Source organism: Artemia sp. Qi Xiang Cuo, chromosome 16, assembly GCF_049724085.1.
Source record: "Artemia sp. Qi Xiang Cuo chromosome 16, ASM4972408v1, whole genome shotgun sequence".
Classification (NCBI taxonomy): Eukaryota; Metazoa; Arthropoda; class Branchiopoda; order Anostraca; family Artemiidae; genus Artemia; species Artemia sp. Qi Xiang Cuo.
Genome location: NC_142809.1, coordinates 9,427,461 through 9,446,548, shown reverse-complemented (window position 1 = coordinate 9,446,548; position 19,088 = coordinate 9,427,461). Strand labels below are relative to the sequence as shown.

At 36.7% G+C, this 19,088-nt stretch overlaps 2 protein-coding genes across 4 annotated transcripts in view; both read right to left on the bottom strand.

Moving 5' to 3' along the window:
- LOC148942546 (MTRF1L release factor glutamine methyltransferase-like) overlaps positions 1–19,088 on the bottom strand; it is a 203,306-nt gene that overhangs the window by 7,350 nt on the left and 176,868 nt on the right. For all 3 annotated transcript variants that reach the window (XM_089102749.1, XM_089102747.1, XM_089102748.1), the window contains exon 4: positions 14,900–15,135. In XM_089102749.1, coding sequence (XP_088958875.1) covers positions 14,900–15,135 — 236 coding nt within the window. The remainder of the gene's footprint in view (positions 1–14,899; positions 15,136–19,088) is intronic.
- Positions 1–19,088, bottom strand: part of LOC148942547 (trypsin-1-like) — a 413,175-nt gene that overhangs the window by 365,811 nt on the left and 28,276 nt on the right. The window lies entirely within an intron of this gene.

Here is a 19,088-nt window from a genome sequence, read left to right as displayed (position 1 = left end):
CAGGGGCAAGAGTCTTAAGTTTTGCCCTGGGGGCATATAAGGTTTTTATAGAAGGCGTTGTCGTAGAAACTTCAAAAAAGGCACATTCAATTGGAAATTCAAAAGACTAGTGCCCTTTTTAAAAGTCGAAAGTGATTGGAGGGCAACTAGCCCCCTCCCACGCCCCTCATTCCCCCAAACACATCCAATCAAAATTTTGAGATAGCCATTTTGTTCAGCGTAGAGTTGATTTCCCACATAGAAAATATGTTTTGAGGAGGACAATCGCCCACAACCCTCAGGGCGAGGGTTTTATGTTATGCCCTGGGGGTATATACGGTTTTTATAGTAGGCGTTGTCGTAGAAACTTCGAAAAAGGCTCATTCGATTGGAAATTCCGAGGGCTACAGCCCTCTGTGATATTCGAAAGTGATTTGAGGGCAACTAACCCCCTTCTCACGCCTACCTTTTCCCCAAGCACATCCATTTAAAATTTTAAGACATCCATTTTATTAAACGTAGTTTTAAGTTCTGGAAATCTGGTCTTTGAGGATTACAACTCCCCCAAAGCCCTCAGGGCAAGGGTTGTAATTTAAGGATTCTCCGAATCCTTCATATTATTTCTTATGGAAGGAATTCTCGTATAAATTTTAGAGAGGTCTCATTTAATTGAAAATTGAAAGCTCTTGTTCACTTTTTAAGAGTCAAAAGAAATTGAAGGTCAACTAGCCCCTCTCCCTCCTCGACGCCCTAAATTCATCAGATAAAAATTTTGAGATAGGCATTTTGTTAAAATAGTTCAAAGTTCTGATAACAAAAAACTCCGGTGTCAACACAGTCCACCAGGGCCCAGGGGTAGGCGTTGTAAGTTATGCCCTGGGGCATAACTTATTAAGGGGGGTTTATAACTTATGGGAAGGGGTTTTGTATGGGAAGAACACATAGGAAATCTATTATAATTATCCAATTATAAGGTTAAAATACATACTCTGTGATAGATGCAAAATTGCTTTGGCAAACAAATTCCTATTGAGGTCAATTCCAAACAGTCGTGATCTCTTTGTGTCAGCAAGTGAAATGGTCTAAACCCCCTTATTGGAGCTATTTTTTCAATCCATTCATTGTTGTCAATCGCTGTCCATAAGTTATGCAAGCTGTCTATTGTTCATATATAAGGTTTTTATCAAAGAGGTAATCGTATATACTTTGAAAAAATCCTCATTCGATTTAAATTGAAAGTTCTAGATCCGTTTTTAAAAGTCAAGAATAATCGGACACTAAGCACCCCCCATGCCATTAAAACTTGAAACTTTTTGCAATCAAAAATGAACAAAAATTAATTTTAAAAAAACTTTCCGAATAATAAGTTTTTCAAAGAAAAGTAAAGGCCATTTTAAACTAAAGATCAGTATACAAAAATACCTGTTAAAATTAAAACTCAAAACGACCAGAAATTACGATTAAAGAATAAATGAAACCCAAAACGAACAGAAATTAAATAAACACTCATAGCAAAAAACATCCAACAAGTAATATCATAAATAAATAGATACATCTTAAGGCGAGTAATAATTAAATTAAATTTTAAAATCAAGATTAAAACGAAAACAAAATATTTTGCTATTAAAGCATAAATGAAACTTAAAATGAACAGAAATTAAATAACAATCAATGCGAACAAACACACTATATATATTAATGTAAATGAATAACTAAATCTTAAAACGAGTGAAACTTAAATTGAATATGCAAATCAAGTTTGAATCTAATAAAAATAACTACAAGCAGGAGTTTGGGTATCGTCTCACTGCAGAAGCCTAAACCAAAATATGAGGGAGTCTGCCCCGTCCGCAGCCTTCGGTCTTTAAGCTTAAATCTTAATGTTCTCTATAAATATTATTTGAAAAAAACTACTTTTTCTAAAGAGTTAAAGAGGCTGAGTCACAAGTTCGAACCTTAAAACGTACAGGGATTAGGAGGTGCAGTTGGGGGGAGGCCGCCCCCCAAACCCCCCTTCCGTATATGAAAGGGGCTGTGCCCTCCTCAACGCCTCGCTCTTTACGCTAAAGTTTGACTTTCTTACAACTCTTTTTTTTTAAACAATAAAAACTTTAGCGTAAAGAGGGAGGCGTTGAGGAGGGCACAGCCCCTTTCATATACGGAAGCGGGGGTTTGGGGGGCGGTAGCCCCCCAACTGCACCTCCTAATCCCTGTACGTTTTAAGGTTCGAACTTGTGACTCAGCCTCTTTAACTCTTTAGAAAACGTATTTTTTTTCAAATAATTTCTGCACGTTTTTGTACAGTTTATTACTTATTTAACTCTTTTGAAAACGTAGTTTTTTTTTCAAATAATTTAAAAAAGAAACTGAGTTTCTTTTTTAAACTTTAAATTCAGTATATAAAACATAAAGAAAGAAAAACGAGCAAAAATGGGGTTTTTATAGGCCAAATGAAGATACTGAAAAAAAAGCGAATATTTCGAGAGGACAAACGCCTCTCTTCTTCAGCGCGAAACGAAACGATGCATCAATAAAAGCCAAAAATTAAACAATTAAAACCAACTACCTAAAAACCATAAAAGCGAGTTATTCGCCAATATCTGCGATTTGCACAAAATCCAAAAAAATATGAACTGCCATCGACGGATACTAGCGAACAACTGACAAAGGAAAGGAAACAATTCATTTACTCGAAAAACAAAACGAACCAGCAATTAAATAAGTTGGAAAACTATGTCATTTGATTTCGGATTTTAATTAAGGCATTTCTTGCAGACACCCTTTGAGACCTAAGAGGTTATTCACGTGTTTGATTAGATGACTGGGAAAGTGGTTCGAGGTTTATTTCAGGGATTACTAAAGTATCGGCTTCTCTTTTGAGAAAACCGAAATATGACTCGTTTATTCTTAAATCACATGAATCTCTGTTTAAAGCTAGACCTAAATGTTGGTATTTATAAATTTCAACAGCTTCTCTGTAGTGCTGGACAATACCTTTGTCATTCGAAATAAGGCTAGCATGATTAAACAAAATACCATGGTCTGGTATTTCAAAAATGTGCTCTGCAAGGGCAGAGTCAAAATTTTCTGGTTTGTTTTCGCTTTCTAAGTGTGTTATTAATTGAACTAGAGTGCTGAATTAATCTATCCGTTAGTAACTGATTAGTTCTTCCGATATACCAAAGACCACACGAACAAGAAATTCTGTAAACACCGGAGTTTTCCCCTATTGGGATAGGGTCTTTACCTTGATAAATTTGGGAACTGATAGTTTTACTGGGTCTATAATAAGTGTAAATGTTATTTTTCCTTAGATTTTTTGAAATATGGTCTGAAATCCCTTTAATGTATGGGAGACCAAGATAAACTGAATTTTCCCTTTGATTTGTGTTTTCTGTGGAACTATCTGATAATCTTTTAATGCATTTTGCAATTACAGAATTTATTAAACTAATTGGATAACCATTCCCAAATAAAATATCTCTAAGGTGGTTGAGCCCTAAATCCAAGAAACGTGTTGAACAAACTTTCAATGCTCTATCAACTAGAGAAGTGACAACTCCTCTTTTCACAGCAGGAGAATGATTGGAGGAATAACTTAAGTAACGGTCATTATGTGTGGGTTTTCTATAGACACTAAACTCGAAATATGAATCATTTCGGTGCACCAGAACATTTAAGAAAGGAAGACGCCTCTCTATCTCTGATTCCTGAGTAAATTTCAGTTTTGGATCCAAGGAGTTGAGCAAGTGAAGAAAAGAACCCAGAGACTCGTCACCATGCTCCCATAAATAAAAAATATCATCTTCAATACGAACCCAAAATTCAGGTTTACAAAAACTTTGCAAAATAGCCCTTTCTTCAAGGTCTTCCATGAAAATATCCGCCTGTATTGGAGAAAAGGGGGCACCCATGGAAAGCCCATATTTCTGTCTATAAAAAATGCCTCTATAATGGAAGTAAAAAGAAGTTCTGTTACAAAGGGCTGTAAGCGAAAGAAGTGTTTGATTCGAAAGAGTACAATTTTCTGATATAGATGGGTTAGAATTAAGTTTTTGCTCCAAAAACAGTTCGGCCTTTTGAGGATCACAATTGGTATACATTGAATCTGCATCAAAACTGCCAATTCTTGTATTTGGTTTAACCGAAACTTGCTTTATCTTGGAAACAAAATCAGCGGAATTTTTAATATAGGATTTTTGAGCCTGAATTAGTGGGCGAAATATCACTGATAAGAATTTCCCTATTTTTGCTGTAGGAGAATTAAAAGAAGAAACAATGGGTCGAAGTGGATTACCGGGTTTATGAACTTTAGGAAGACCATAAAAGCGAGGGGACGTGCAACCGCGTGGGTAAAACCTTTTGTACAACTGATCTGTAATTTCACCTTTTCCTTTTAGATAAGAAAGCTCTTTTCGGACTTCCTGTACAAATTTTTCTGTGGCAAAAAAAAAAACATTTTTGCTCGTTTTTCTTTCTTTATGTGATGTCAGGCCAATGTGGTTTAAGAAATTATCTTAGTATATAAAACATTTTCTCTGACAGGGAATCGAACCCGGATCTTCCACCTGAAAGTCAGGAACAGCGACCATTGTACCACAGAGACACTTGTTATAGATAGATCGTGTATTTCAAAAAGCCCAAGAGCCATATACACAAAAAAATATGAAAATAGAAAAATTACAACAGAGCAAATTAACTTCAGACATAGCGAAAAATACCTTCTGGTAAAATACCAAAAAAAAATAACTTTAATTCCATATAATTAATAATAATTAATTGTAAAAACATTTCCTTCTCTTTAATCCCTTCTCTATGTACGCACCAATACGAAATATTGTGGTTGGATACTACTTTGTAAGATATTTGGAAGCAGCAAAACAATCCCATGTAAGTAATTTTCCCTTAAATCAGAGAGCACCGGGCACTTTCGGAGAAAATGGTCCAAATCTTCGTCCTCATCTCTACAAAGAGGACACACATACCGACCATCAGGATGTACTATCCCCCTGTCGAACACTATTTGTCTGCTCTGGATTGGAAGGCAATTCGCACTAAGCTGAATCCATCGACATAAAATCATAGCCGGTAAATTCAATTTAAAATAAATTTCCTCTCCAAAACTAGGTTTAACCTGATTTTTGTGATTCAATGTCGCAGAATTTAAAACCAGCCCTTGCCAATACTGAATTTCTTGACCCTCTAAGATAAATCGTACCTGGCTTACTAAATTTGTTGGTAGATCACGGGAGCCAAGACCGTCATTCCATAAGTAAGGCATTCCCACACTTTCTAGTAATGACCTAATTTGGGCTGGCCACGACCTTTTCGAATCATAGCTCAACATCTGATAATAAGCAGCACTTACTAGTCTGTCTTCATTGCACCTAATGATCTTCAACCAAAATCTAAGCATCAAAATAGACCTACGTAGTTTTAATGAAAACAGGCCCATATCACCTTTCAGAACCTGTGAATGAGTTGTCTGATGTAATCCAAATAGTCTTTTATAATACTGGAGCTGGAGGGACTCCAACTTCTGTGCCACTTCTCCGCCCCAAATCTCCGCTCCATTATATTATTTTAGTCTCTCGTATCTATTTTTGACGCAAGCAAACCCCCACAAAACTTGATATTTGGTTTTTGGAAAATATGGAAGGAAGGATCGGATTGAGCTGAAATTTTGAGGATAAGCTCCCAGGCCCCAGGAAAACTTATCTTCCAAATTTCAGCCCGATCGGACAACGTAAAAGGGGGTCTGTGGTGGGAAAAATTAACATGGACTCTTATAGGAAAACGAGGTTTTTCGTAAATGTAAATTTGGGGGATAATTATTTCGGTCTGAAAATATCAAAAGGCCCTAACAGGTCAAATTCCACTTCGAATGAGTCCTCATTCACCCGGATCCGTTGCCAACTGTGGCCTTTAGGCGTGGCTAATAAACAAAAAGAAGAGAAATGAACAATGAACATTAAGTGGCTATGTTGGTTTTTTGGAAAACAGGGAAGGAGTGATCGGATTGATCTGAAATTTCGAGGATAAGCTACCGGGCCCTAGGAAAACTTGACCTCTAAATTTCAGCCCAATCGGACAACGTTAAAGGGGGGCTGTGGTCGGAGGGTCGAGACTTCCGGCCCACTTTAACCCGTGAAGATAAAGTCGGAGGGGGGTGAAATTTTGCACGTTTCTTAGTTAGAGCTTGGGCTACAAAATGCAATCACTGCTGTCTCTCTGCGACCGCTAGGACCGGAAATCGCTTAACATTGTGGTGGGTCGCCTCTTTAAAGAGGCACAAGTGTGCCTCCTTGATATCTATTAAAATTCAACGGTCCTTTTGTTTGATCAATCTCTCTAAAAGAACGGTGACAAAGAGTAAAACTTAAAAAGGAGGAATTGGTAAGGGAGCAGTCCCCCTCATATGTAGAATAATTTCTGCTTGTTTTAATTCTAATGCTGCTCCTTGCTTTTAAGTAAATAAATAATTTTTTTTTATTATTTCTGACCCTTAGTCAAATCCTGCCAAGAAATACATTTTCATTCCCCTGCGAACTTTTTCCCCACGAAACCCCCCCCCTCCAAAAAACATGTATATTTCCCAATAGCAAATACTATAGCCTATATGAACTATGGGCAAATTACATAACTTACAGCCCTTTCCTCGGGGACTATTTGGGTCAGTACCATCTCCAAAGACATAGTTGATCTCCAACATACAAATATCAACCCAAACTACGGATTCTTATAGAAATTAATTAAAAAAAAGTTTTTTTTAACTGAACGTAAGGACCGACGTTAAAACTTAAAGCGAACAGAAATTATTCCGTATGTGAAAGGGGCTGTCCCCTCCTCAACGCCTCACTCTTTACGCTGAAGTTTTTCATTGTTTTAAAGAATAGAGTTATGCGAAAGAGTCTAACTTTAGCGTAAAGAGCGAGGCGTTGAGGAGGGGACAGCCCCTTTCATATACGGAATAATTTCTGTTCGTTTTAAGTTTTAACGTCGGTCATTACTTTCAGTTAAAAAAACTTTTTTTTTAATTAGTTTCTATAAGAATCCGTAGTTTGGGTTGATATTTTTGTCCGTTTTAAGTTTCAACTCGCTCTTTACTTCCCTCGGAAAAACTTTATTTTTTTAAATTAATCTCACGAATCAAACATCATAATAAAATGAGAATAATGACGAAGGACAAGATTTGTCAATAAGAGAGTTAAAAAGAAATTGTAACAACAATCAAAGACCAAATATTTCGACTTCACAAATAAAAGGCTTTATCAACGGAGGGGTGGGCTTAACTTGAAACTACTTATAAGAAAGGGGGAGAAAATATAAAAAAGCAAAGCTATAGAAGAGCAACCTGAGCATTGAAAGGTAAACTCGGACCTATCAATCAGTGTTAAATCAAGAAATCTACGATGGGGGGGGGAGGAGGGAGGGGATCTAATGTTCAACATCCAGAAGGAGGTTAAAGTTTGTTGCTTTTTCATTTTTCTTTCTTTCCTCTTTTTCTCTTTTTTTTCTCTTCTTTCTCTTTATTATGTTATTATAAGTGTTAATTTTAAGAGGTAAATACTTCCGAACAAGCGTTAGCTTATGGAAGGTCATTTGTTTTTTTGCGTTGTGTTGTTTTTGGAATAAACCCTTGTCTTATCTTATCTTGTGATAATACCAAACCAGTGTCTTGAGTGGCCACTTTTCAGGTGGAAAAGCCCGTATTATAGCAATTGCACCGCATGCAATTTACATTAGCTGACATGCTCATAAACTCAACCTTGTGTTGGGTGATTCCATTCAGAGCTTGAGATGAATGACATCTCTCTTCTCCACTCTTTAAAAGTTGTGCTGTTTCATTGTGAATATCAACATACACTACAAACTGTTTGTTAATGATCAGAAAAACACTGGCATAATTGTTCTTCAGCTAGAGAAATCATCTACTACAAGATTGGCACACTGGAATAGATCGGTGAGCAGAGTACCGAATAGATACAACTGTATTTAGGTCGTTTTATCAATTAACAGAACATCTAGTAACGGAGAATTGAAAGCTCAGGCCCACGGACTCGCAACCAGACTTCAGACATTTGAATTTATATTTGTACTCCATCTAGTGGACAAAAAAATTGTGCAGCGAACTATGTCTGAGCAGCTGCAGGAGGAAGACTTGGTTTTCTCTAGAGCTACTAGTCTTATTGCAGGTACACAAGATAAAATTATAGACATGCGAACAGGTGATAGTTTTGATGAAATCTTTCATAAAACAAAATAATTTTCATGGAGTGCGGCCTCGCTGAAGACCTTTTGCAAAATTTTCAGAATTCTGACTCTTCATGTAGAAGACAAAAGCATGCACAGCAAGTAGCTTCCTACTTACTTGATTTTGCAACCATGTCGACTCAACTAAAAATACTTTCAGAGGGTATTAGTTTCTTGTGACAGACAGATTGTGCTCCTAGTTTGAAAGCCGCTTCATGAATGCTTTTTCACCATTAGAGTCAACCTCTGTGTTAGATGTCGATTTGCTGTTCTTTATCAATACTAGCCGACTAGCTAGTGGTGTAGCAGCGCATTACAAAAAAGGTTACATTGGCACAACTGTCTTGGCTTCGCAAATGGATCTTGTGAAAACATATATCGACTCATTGGCCAATAAGCTAAAAGATTTCTTTGAACATCGCGATTGTCTGAAGGCAGTTTCAATAGAGTATTCTGAAGTTTTAAAAATTATGCAAATCTTCATAGCTGTCTTTCACAACGGATAGTAATGAGAGATTCTTTTCTACACTAAGCCTGATTAAAACTCATTTAAGATTGACACTGGACGGCAAAAGGTTCTGTGATCTTATTTTGACACTTAGTGAAAAGGCTCTTATGGAATTGTTGTATTTCAATGCTTTGGTTGATATTTTTGGAAAAATGAGACCTAGTCGGTTACCTGTGTTGCAATAAAACCATAAATCACTTTCCAACTTAAGTTCTTTCTGTATTCATTAAATACTTTTTAATTACTTCTTACTATTATTTGTTGATTTTGGGAGAGGCCTGTGCTAACCACTGTGAAGAAATATTGTTCTTAAAAAACTGTGAGCCGGCCAATTTAGGGGGTCCACAGAGGTTGCTTATCCCCCCTACCTTTGCTCAGACTGAAATGACGCCGCTGCTTGGTACTTTCATGATATACCCGCTAACTAATATTCTTCTAATATGTTTCTCTGACGCTCAATCCTAATGAATATACGAAAGTATAATCAACAATATACCAAACAACATCAACAACGTTCTGGAGTGCATCAAGATTATTGGCTAAACGAAGAGCGTGTCGGCATACGACAAGCGACTCGCATCGATATATGGCTTAATTAAGTGGGGTGGAACCTGACATGTGATAAATCTGATAGAATTATTATACATCGCAGGACTTAAAACAGGAACTTGCTTATCATCTCAGCCCTATGTGTTTTCTTTTTTTCCCATAACCGCTCGTCTAGAAGCAGTGGCCGTAGAAACATGGGTGAGGGCTCATTCAATTGGAAATTGACATTTATAATGTCCTTTTAGGGGTCAAAAGTGATTAAATTAAGGTAAGAAGCGAAATTTCACAAAAGACTGCATGTTTTGGTATTTATGTACTATAAAAAGGGTTAAAGTGCCGTAGAAAGAAAATTCCAAGATAACCAATCGATTTCTTATGGTTTATAACAGGAGTTGTGGAGTCCTTCTCCATATAATTTTTTAAAAGTGCCGTTAAAGTGCCGTAGAATGAAAATTTCAAGATAGCCAATCTACGATTTCTTATGGTCTAAAACAGGAGGTGTGGAGTCCTTCTCCGTATAACTTCTTAAAAGCACCGTTAAAGTGCCGTAGAAGGAAAATTCCAAGATAGCCTATCGACGATTTCTTATGGTCTAAAACAGGAGTTGTTAAGTCCTTCTCCATATTATTTTTGTAAAAGCGCCGTTAAAGGGCCGTAGAAGGAAAATTCCAAGGCAACCAATCGAAATTTTACTGTCCTTAACAGGATGTGTTGAGTCCTCCATATAATTTTTTAAAAGTGCCGCAGAATTTTTTTTATTTATAATTATTAATTATAGTCTTTGGTGCCGCAGAAGGAAAATTCCAAGATAGCCTATGAAAAAATGTATTGTGTGTATATAATTCAGGGTATATATTTGACCATTAATGGGGGGAGGGGGAGGTACAGTTCATAAGTACGTCTTAAGAAATGATGTAAGTATTTGACAGTGTTTTAAAGTAGTTTTCAGATTTTGTAGTGTTTCCATCTGGAGAGCAGGAATCCTTTACTGATACCTTCAGCCTCCTATGGTTTCAATGCGTGGCTGTAGAATCTGCTACAACCTAGTAAGAATGAATTCTAGCCCATAGTAACCAAAAATTTATAAATGCGTGTTGATAAAGAAACCGTCAAGTGACGAAGAATTGCAATTTGAAGCTGATTCAGGAACAATACCATTCGATTAACGCTAATGGTAAACGTTTTATTGCGAAAAAATTTTGAATTTCGAAAAATAGTCTAAAAGCCCATGAAATGGTCTCGGATTGAAATGAAAAATGTACGATTGGAATTTTCATGACTAAAACCCCTATTTAGGAGAATTGCACTTCCCTATTTTAAGCAACAAGGAAAATTACTTTTAGCTGGGAAAGCAGTGATGTCCCGCTTTTTTTTATTCTTGTTTTTTTTTTCGTTGCCGCTAGTGGGGCACTGAGCAATCATGGAGAGACATTGAAAGGCTCTTTTGAAAAAAAAATTGCTTTTGTAATCAACGAAAGACAAAAATAAAACAAATTTTTGACAAAAACTGTATCTTCATATACAAGATGATGGAACAAACAGATCTTTTGACAAGATAATATAACACCCTTATCTTTTGAAAAGCTGTTTCTCTGGGATATTTCATCATATTCGAGTGACTACTCTGCCTGATCCCCTCTGATTTGTTCTCTACAATTCATTTGTCCAGCTAAGAAAAAGTTGAAGACCTTTTTTTTGTGTTTTTAATGAAAGTCGACATTCTGTCATCATTCCATAGCAAAGATTCAGTTCTATCCATGTACTAAAATTCATTTTTGAAATTCGGTATAAACGTCTTTATAGATTAAAAGTACGTTGAATTAAAATCAAGTAGTTGCAGACATCAATCCATAGTAAAGATTCAGTTCTACTCATGTACTAAACTTCATTTTTGAAATTCGGTATACACAACTTTATAATAATAATAATCTTTATTCGTTCCCTTTATCACACTGCGATAACATGGGTATCGTCAATTTCAGCACCAAACAAAGAAAAGCACAAAAAAACACAACACCAAGAAAAACACAAATGATGAACCATCACATCTACTTCAGGACACTATCGTTGTAACATCTGACGTAGTAGGGCACAAAGGATTTTAGATATCTTGTCGTCGAGTGTGTAGGCAGGCACTCCAACAGTTTTTTCCCTCTTTCAGAGTTGCCAACCTTGTTTTGTGTGCGTGGGTATCTGAAGTAAACGGAGGAAGGATATCTCGGTGTGTTGAGGACTTCCGGATGTCAGCTCCAAACTTCATCAGCATTTCATGCCTCCTTTCTTCCAGGTTTCGGAGCTTGAGTTGGCTCAAGCTTTGTTCATAGTTTTTATAATTCGGCCCGAGAATTATTTTGCAGGCTCCCTTCTGAATTGTTTCCAGTTCGTTTTTGTGCTTCTCTGTAAGCGACGGGCACCAGACAGGACAGCCGTACATCATTACAGGCATTACATAGGTTTAATAGCATGAAAGAAGGAATTGCTCTGTCATTCCAAACCTTCTTAGATTTGCAAAGGATTTTAAACAACCAGCTACCTTTGCTGTGATCTGGCTGATGTGATCTCCAAACGAGAGATCATCACTTAATGTGATACCAAGTGCTTTTACTGATTTCTTTGTTTGGAGAGATGCAGATTCATTTATGCTCTTCTTCTTCTTCAGGAAGTTGGCATGCATTACACAGCTTTTCTTGACGCTTATCTGGAGCTTCACTTGATCAGCTTGATGTTGAAGCTCTGCAATAAGCGGTATGAGCTGATTGGGTGGTTGTGACAGGAAGTGCAGCAGGCTTAGCGAAAGATGATCTGCAAATTTTTACATCTGTTTGTGTTGCCTCATTATTCGGTTGATGACTGTAACGATAGGATTGGACCTAACTTGCTTCGTTGGACAGCTCCACACGTGATGTCTTGGAAGTCGGATGTTTCCCGTTTTTGAGTTGTACGTACTCTTGACGACCAGAAATGAAAAATGCAATTTTACATAAGAGACACAGCGAGACTTCCTTGTAGAGTGCTACGTTAATTACATTCTCATGATCAAGCAGATCTAAATCTTTTAAAATTTAATTCCGAATATTATAATCTAGTGCCTCATTTGTATTATTGTTTCGATCATATAATGTTGTAATCATACCAGATCAAGATGTCTACTGTGTCCGTGACTACAAACAACCGTTCTAGGAACGATGTTGCGTTACACTTCTGCTAGTAGCCACTGTAAAATAAAATCTTTGAAGACTTTTTGAAGGGTCTTTGAAATTGGCCTGAGATCGGATGGTGAGGTATGTGATCTTTTCTTTGGAATTGGTGTGATAAATGCCTTTTTGAACTTATCTAGGAAAATGCATTCCAGTAGGCACTGGTTATACACTGTAGCCAATGGTGTAGCCAGTAAGTGGGAGCATGCATGTATCAGCCTTATAGGAATTTGACCAGGGTACGAGGCTATCCGAATTTATTTACTTTTGAGTTTGTCTTGTAACTTGGACACTGTAATTGTATTGATGGTGTCGAGATGACAATTATGTTGCAGATTAGTGATGGGATTTTGGTGTCGTTACTTATTTTAATAGTGTGTATTCAGTGCTTTTGCGGTTAAAGTCTCTCAGTGATGGTCCCTCAGGATGTATTTAAGCGTCTGCTGTGCTACCAGTTTCCGTGCAGTTGTTCAGACCTTCCTGGGATCACTGGGTGACTAGTTCTCACACTTTTGGAATCCGTTCGAACACCTAGCTTGCTTTAGTAGTCTAACTACTATGTTTCTCTTCCGTTTATATTCGTCAGAGTGTGGCTTTGTCTCATAAAGCACGTCTCGCTCTGCCATTGCTGCTTTAAATGACGGAGTAACCCATGGTTTATTCTGTGCCCTAATTGTGACTCGCCTTTCGGGGAAGAATCGTTCGTACTCTCGAATTGTTAAATCATAGAGGAGTTCAGTCTTGCTGTTTGCGTCTTTGTTTACAGCATAGATTAAAAGTGTGTTGACTTAAAATCAAGTAGTTGCAGGCATCAATCCATAGAAAAGATTCAGTTCTATCCATGTACTAAACTTCGTTTTTGAAATTCGCTATACATGACCTTATAGATTAAAAGTACGTTGAATTAAAATCAAGTGTTTGCAGGCATCAAGACATGGCTAGTTGTAGAAAAAGCCAAGACAGATAGTTCAAGTGAGTGAGAGGCAAATCTGGCACAATCCCTTTTTAGGATTGTATAAAAATGATGTCATTTCATTTGTTGATAGGTTAGTCTATATATCATCCGTCCATACGTCATTCCTAGGGCAGAACTAAGGTAGATAGTCATATAATTAAGGGATGAAAGATTGGATTGATTTTGGGTAGAAGCGTGAAGGACAGAGTCCACTGGACTTGTATGCAAAATTTGTGACTAAATTTGCTTTGACTCACAGACGGCGAACAAGTGAAACCTTAGCCAAGCGTAATAGGCTTGGACGCTTGTAGTCTAAAGGTGGAATACCGTGTCTTAATATTTAAACATGACCAAAAAGTCCCCTGGAATCACAGGCAAACGGTGAAACCCATAGTTTTCCATGTGTTTGGTTAAATGGCACGGATAAACGGTGGAAGTAAGTATGACTCTTTTGTTGGACAAATACTTGCGTGTTAGCTTTTGGATAGGCACGCTTGCCTAGAGTCTCAGGCAGGTTGACCAAGAATTTAAAATTGACATAGGACCGTTGGATTGCCTGGAATGAGAGGTAAAATATACAATAAACAAAAATATCAAAAAATTAAAAAAAATTTCGTATTTCCCTACTTTTTCAGCAAATTTAGATCTCTCTCCAAGAAAAAACCTAAGTAATATTATAATCCTGGCTCGGTGGATGAGTAGATCTTTTGGATCTACCCAAATTAGGTAATTTGCCCTGGGTGTGTATCGGAGAAGGGGATGTTTTTTATTAATTTATTAGTTTAGGATGTATCCATGAGTGTTTACGTTGGTAATTGTCGCACGTTAGCAAAAATTTTTTTTCTCGCCTACGGTAGTGATTTATATTTTTGAGGGTTTAGACTTTTGTTTATTATGTTAAATAAAGTCAAAGTCTAATACAAGTACCTTGCCTTTTTGGTGTGAGTTACAGCTGCAGATTTGTCGCAAAAACGCTTGTTTCAGAGGGAACATGAAACTTCAATATATATGCTAGGTTCATATACTAGGTTCCACATACTAGAACATATACTAGGTTCCAGCTAAGAAAAAGCCGAAGACTTTTTCTGTACTTGATATATATCAAAGTGTACTTACTTAGGTTCACGTAATGAAAACCGATGAGACCTGCTTCTTTTCCCAGCCAATTGTAGAAAGAGTGGTGGTAAAAGCTTGGGAGTGGCCTTATTCGATTGTAAATTGAAACTTCTAGTCTTCTTTTAAAGAATCAATGGTACCTTTTCTGTTCTTATCGGCTTTTTCATTCGAGAAATGGAAAAAAGTACCATTTTTTGTCATATGGTAATATCTACTAAAAGCACGTATATAATGAATCTTGAAATTTTGAATTTTGTGGAGTACGTCAGTCCTATCCACCTAAAAAAGTGATTTTAGAAGAGAGTTGTAACCTAATCTCAAGTACATAAAACTTTGACTTACAGTTTAACCTCCGGCTCTAAATTTTTCAGGTCAGACTGAGGAATATAAGGTGGATTAGAAATGACCAGATCAAATAATTCTTCAACCTGAATTGTATTCCCGTCAGATGAACACAAACCGTCTGCTGTTAACTTGGCATTGATGATTTTTAGGCGTTCTTCAAGTTGATGAAATTGGGCATTTTTGGCTGTGAGATTGCAGGCCATAAGACTTCTGTCAACAGCAATTCCATTGACCTAAGAGATTAACAATTAATTTCGGCCCAATGTTAAATATATATATATATATATATATATATATATATATATATATATATATATATATATATATATATATATATATATATATATATATATATATATATATATATATATATATATATATATATATATATATATATATATATATATATATATATATATATATATATATATATATATATATATATATATATATATATATATATATATATATATATATATATATATATATATATATATATATATATATATATATATATATATATATATATATATATATATATATAAATAGCGTGCTAGGTGCTGATTTGACGCTTACAACGATGCTTACGTCGTAAAAACCAACCAAACATGTTATACTCGGCCTATTTAGGGGATACAACTGGGTATACATCGTATAAGTCAAACAGAAGACGTTATACTCGGCCTACAATGATATACAATATGGGGCGAACATCCTGTATTAATAACCCGTAACTTTTATGTTAATATATTATAAATAGAAACTACCGGTTCATATTTAGCTATATATAATATAACCCACTAAGGCAAATTATCTCAGTTTTGAATATCTCATTCAAAGCTATAGTAAATTATTTGCTCTGAATGTAACGTTCAAATATGGACAACTTTAAAATAGGAATTGTGAGTATTGTGAATTGCGAGTACCTTTTTTTATATGTTTTATTAAAAGAATCCCTTTATATCCATTTTGCGTCAAATTAAATTTTCACTAACATGAGTCCACAATGGTCTATATTAAACTAATGTGTAAACATGGTCTTGCCAAATATAGGAATAACATCAACTTGTTATATACTCATAAATACGAAGTTACTGGATTTTTGAAGTATCATTAATCAGATTCGGGTTAATAGTCTGCATGCTAATATGTAATATAATTTGACTGCGATTTTTTCCTACGATTTGCTAATATACAAATGTGCTGAAACTAATTGCTTATTTTGTAGGAGAGGGGTTTGGAGAATAGCTAAGAGGTTAATGAAGATGAAAAAAGGAGATATTACATACTTTCACACGCAGCAATTTCTCTTAATTTTCTTAATGCCTAGCTCCCACTGTGATGGGTTTGAAGGTTATGCCTCTTTCAGTACTAGTGAATTATCTATGGAGGGGTAGATCTGTAGTAAAAAGAGTCGGGTTCTATTCTAAATTGGAGTATTAAGACAATTATTGAGTCGAATGGAGGGTTATGCATCTTTCGGTACTAGTGAATTATCTATGGAGGGGTAGATTTGTAGGAAAAAGAGTCGGGTTCTATCCTAAATTGGAGTATTAAGACAAATTATTGAGTCGAATGGAGGGATGTGCCTCTTTCAATACTAATGAATTATCTATGGAGGGGTATATTTGTAGAAAAAAGAGTCGGGTTCTATTCCAAATTGGAGTATTATGACAATTATTGAGTCGAATGGAGGGTTATGCCTCCTTGAGTACTAGTGAATTATATATAGCGGGGTAGATGAGGGGAAAGGGGTAAGAGGTAGGTACTCGACCATGATCATTTATGGCAGGAAATTTCATCGGGAGGGAGTGACTTTCGGAGGGTGGCCCATCAATCATGTAATGTAAACGTTAGTCAGCGATATTTTCTACCTGTTTTTATAAACAATTTTATACAAGATTTGAAGTTCCTTTTACCAGCGTTGGCACGTATGCAGAAGGGTGGAGTTGTATAAGACGCATGGTAAGATGGCTCATTTTCCTATAATATAATACCCAAATCATCTGAGAAGTTGCTGCTCTTCGAATTCAAATGGAAAACTGTAGATAATGGTCATACTTTATTAATAAAATTCGTTTTTTAGATTCCTTTAGTTTTTTACCCAAGGCCCTAAGCGAATTGATTCAGGTAAAGAAAAGTGACAATTTTGATAGTTTCCCCCTCCTTAAACAGCGCTATCCAGATGCTGAAATGTGTGATTTATTAACGTGTAACCGCACATACGCATATGATTACTACAACTCCACCTCGAGGCTAAATGTAGTGTCATTACCGCCTATCGAAGCATTTTATGATTGCATTTCATGATCTTCAATGCACCACTGCCGACGATGAATTTGCCAAGAGGGTTTGGGATGAATTGCAAAGGAAGGATGTAAAAATGGGTGGGATTATTTTAAAATGTACTTGGCAAGTGATGTATTGACATTATATGACATTGTCTGTAAGAACACGGATAAAATCTATTTGGAATTTGGGTTGGATTTGGGTTATTATTTTTCAACTCCTCATCTGGTGATGGATTTAATTTAATTCTAAAAATCAGCAAAGAAGAAATAGGTCTGATCACCGACGTGGATCAGCATCTATTTGTAGAAAGATCAATAAGGGGTGAGTATGTTTTCCACAGCGGACCGTATCTTGAAAACTGATTCGACTGGACAAAATAACACTGGTGAAAAGTCTGATGCAGTTTTTCTGGATCTAAATTCCCTTTACCAGTCGGAAATGTCTCAATAATGTTTGCCGTGTGGTAATTACAAATGGCTTAACCATCCTTGTGCTTCGAATTCCCCAACATTGCCAACGTTGAGAAGAATGGACAGCAAGGAGGGTTTTTTGTAATTGATGGTGCAGTACTGATAGAACCCCATGACTCGGTACAGGATTTTGTTTTCCCTTGCATAGATAGACCAGTGACTAAGGATTCTTTGAGTCCATACAATATCTTTGGTAGAGGATGGGGGTATGTACTGGGCACCTTCAAAGCAAAAGCTTATTACCAACCTTAATCCAAAACAGAATATCTTGGATTATAATTTGCTATTGCGGTTGATGGTAGCCAGTGGTTTCAAGGTCAAAAAGATACATAGAGCCCTACAATTTGACCGAACGGCTTACATGAAAATGTTTATTGATACTTTTGTCAGTAAACATTCACAAGCGAAAACAAAGGTTGAAAAAGAAATCTATAAACTCATTTTAAACTCAGCTTTCGGTAAAAATATGCGAAAGCGTACGAAACAGGAGTCGATGTCAAGTTTTAACCAATCCAAAAGAATGTGCTCAAATCATTGCCGATCCCAACTTCACATCATTCACTATCATAGACTCTGATATGGTCCTCCTCCATAGAAAAAGAAGTGTCATTATTAAATAAAAATAATACTGGTGGCAGCTCATTGACGGAAATCTCAAAAAAACTCATGTTGTCATTCTATTAAAATGTCTGGAAGGTGCAATGGCCGGGAGCGACAAGTTCAAGTGCTCTATGGATATACTGGCTCACTCCTGTTATAAGTTAAAACTTCCCCATGAACAGTACCGTATTTCAGATCGAGTTGAATGTATAGTTTATAGAAAACAACTCGATCTGGATAAATTAACCTAAATTCATTTGAAATAATAATAGGCAGGCAGGGGGAAGATTTTTTCATTGAAGTACATAGATAGAAAAAAAAAAAAAAAAGTATTGCGACGGCACAGAGACGACTCAGAGACGACTCATAGACGACACATACACGGCCCCGAGACGAACCATAGCTGACACAGCACAAGAGACGACCCAGAGACAACTCTCAGAGACGACAAAGAGACGACACCGAGAGACGACCCCGAGACGACCCAGACACAGCGATTACATAGAGAAGAATCTTTGTCTACTTTGTAACATTTGTGTGTCGTCCCCGAGATGGCCAAGAGAGACGAACCAGAGACGAACCAGAGACGAACAAGCGACGGAACAGAGACGACAACGAGACGAAAAAGAGACGACGACAAAGCGACGAAACAGAGACGACCACGAGACGACACCGAGACGAAACAGACCCAGAGACGACACCGAGACGACTCTTTGTCATCTCTGTGTCGTCTCTTTGTCGTCTCTGTGTAAACGAGACAACAACGAGATGAAACCGAGCCAGAGATGACCCCGAGACGACACAGACACGAAACCGAGACGGCA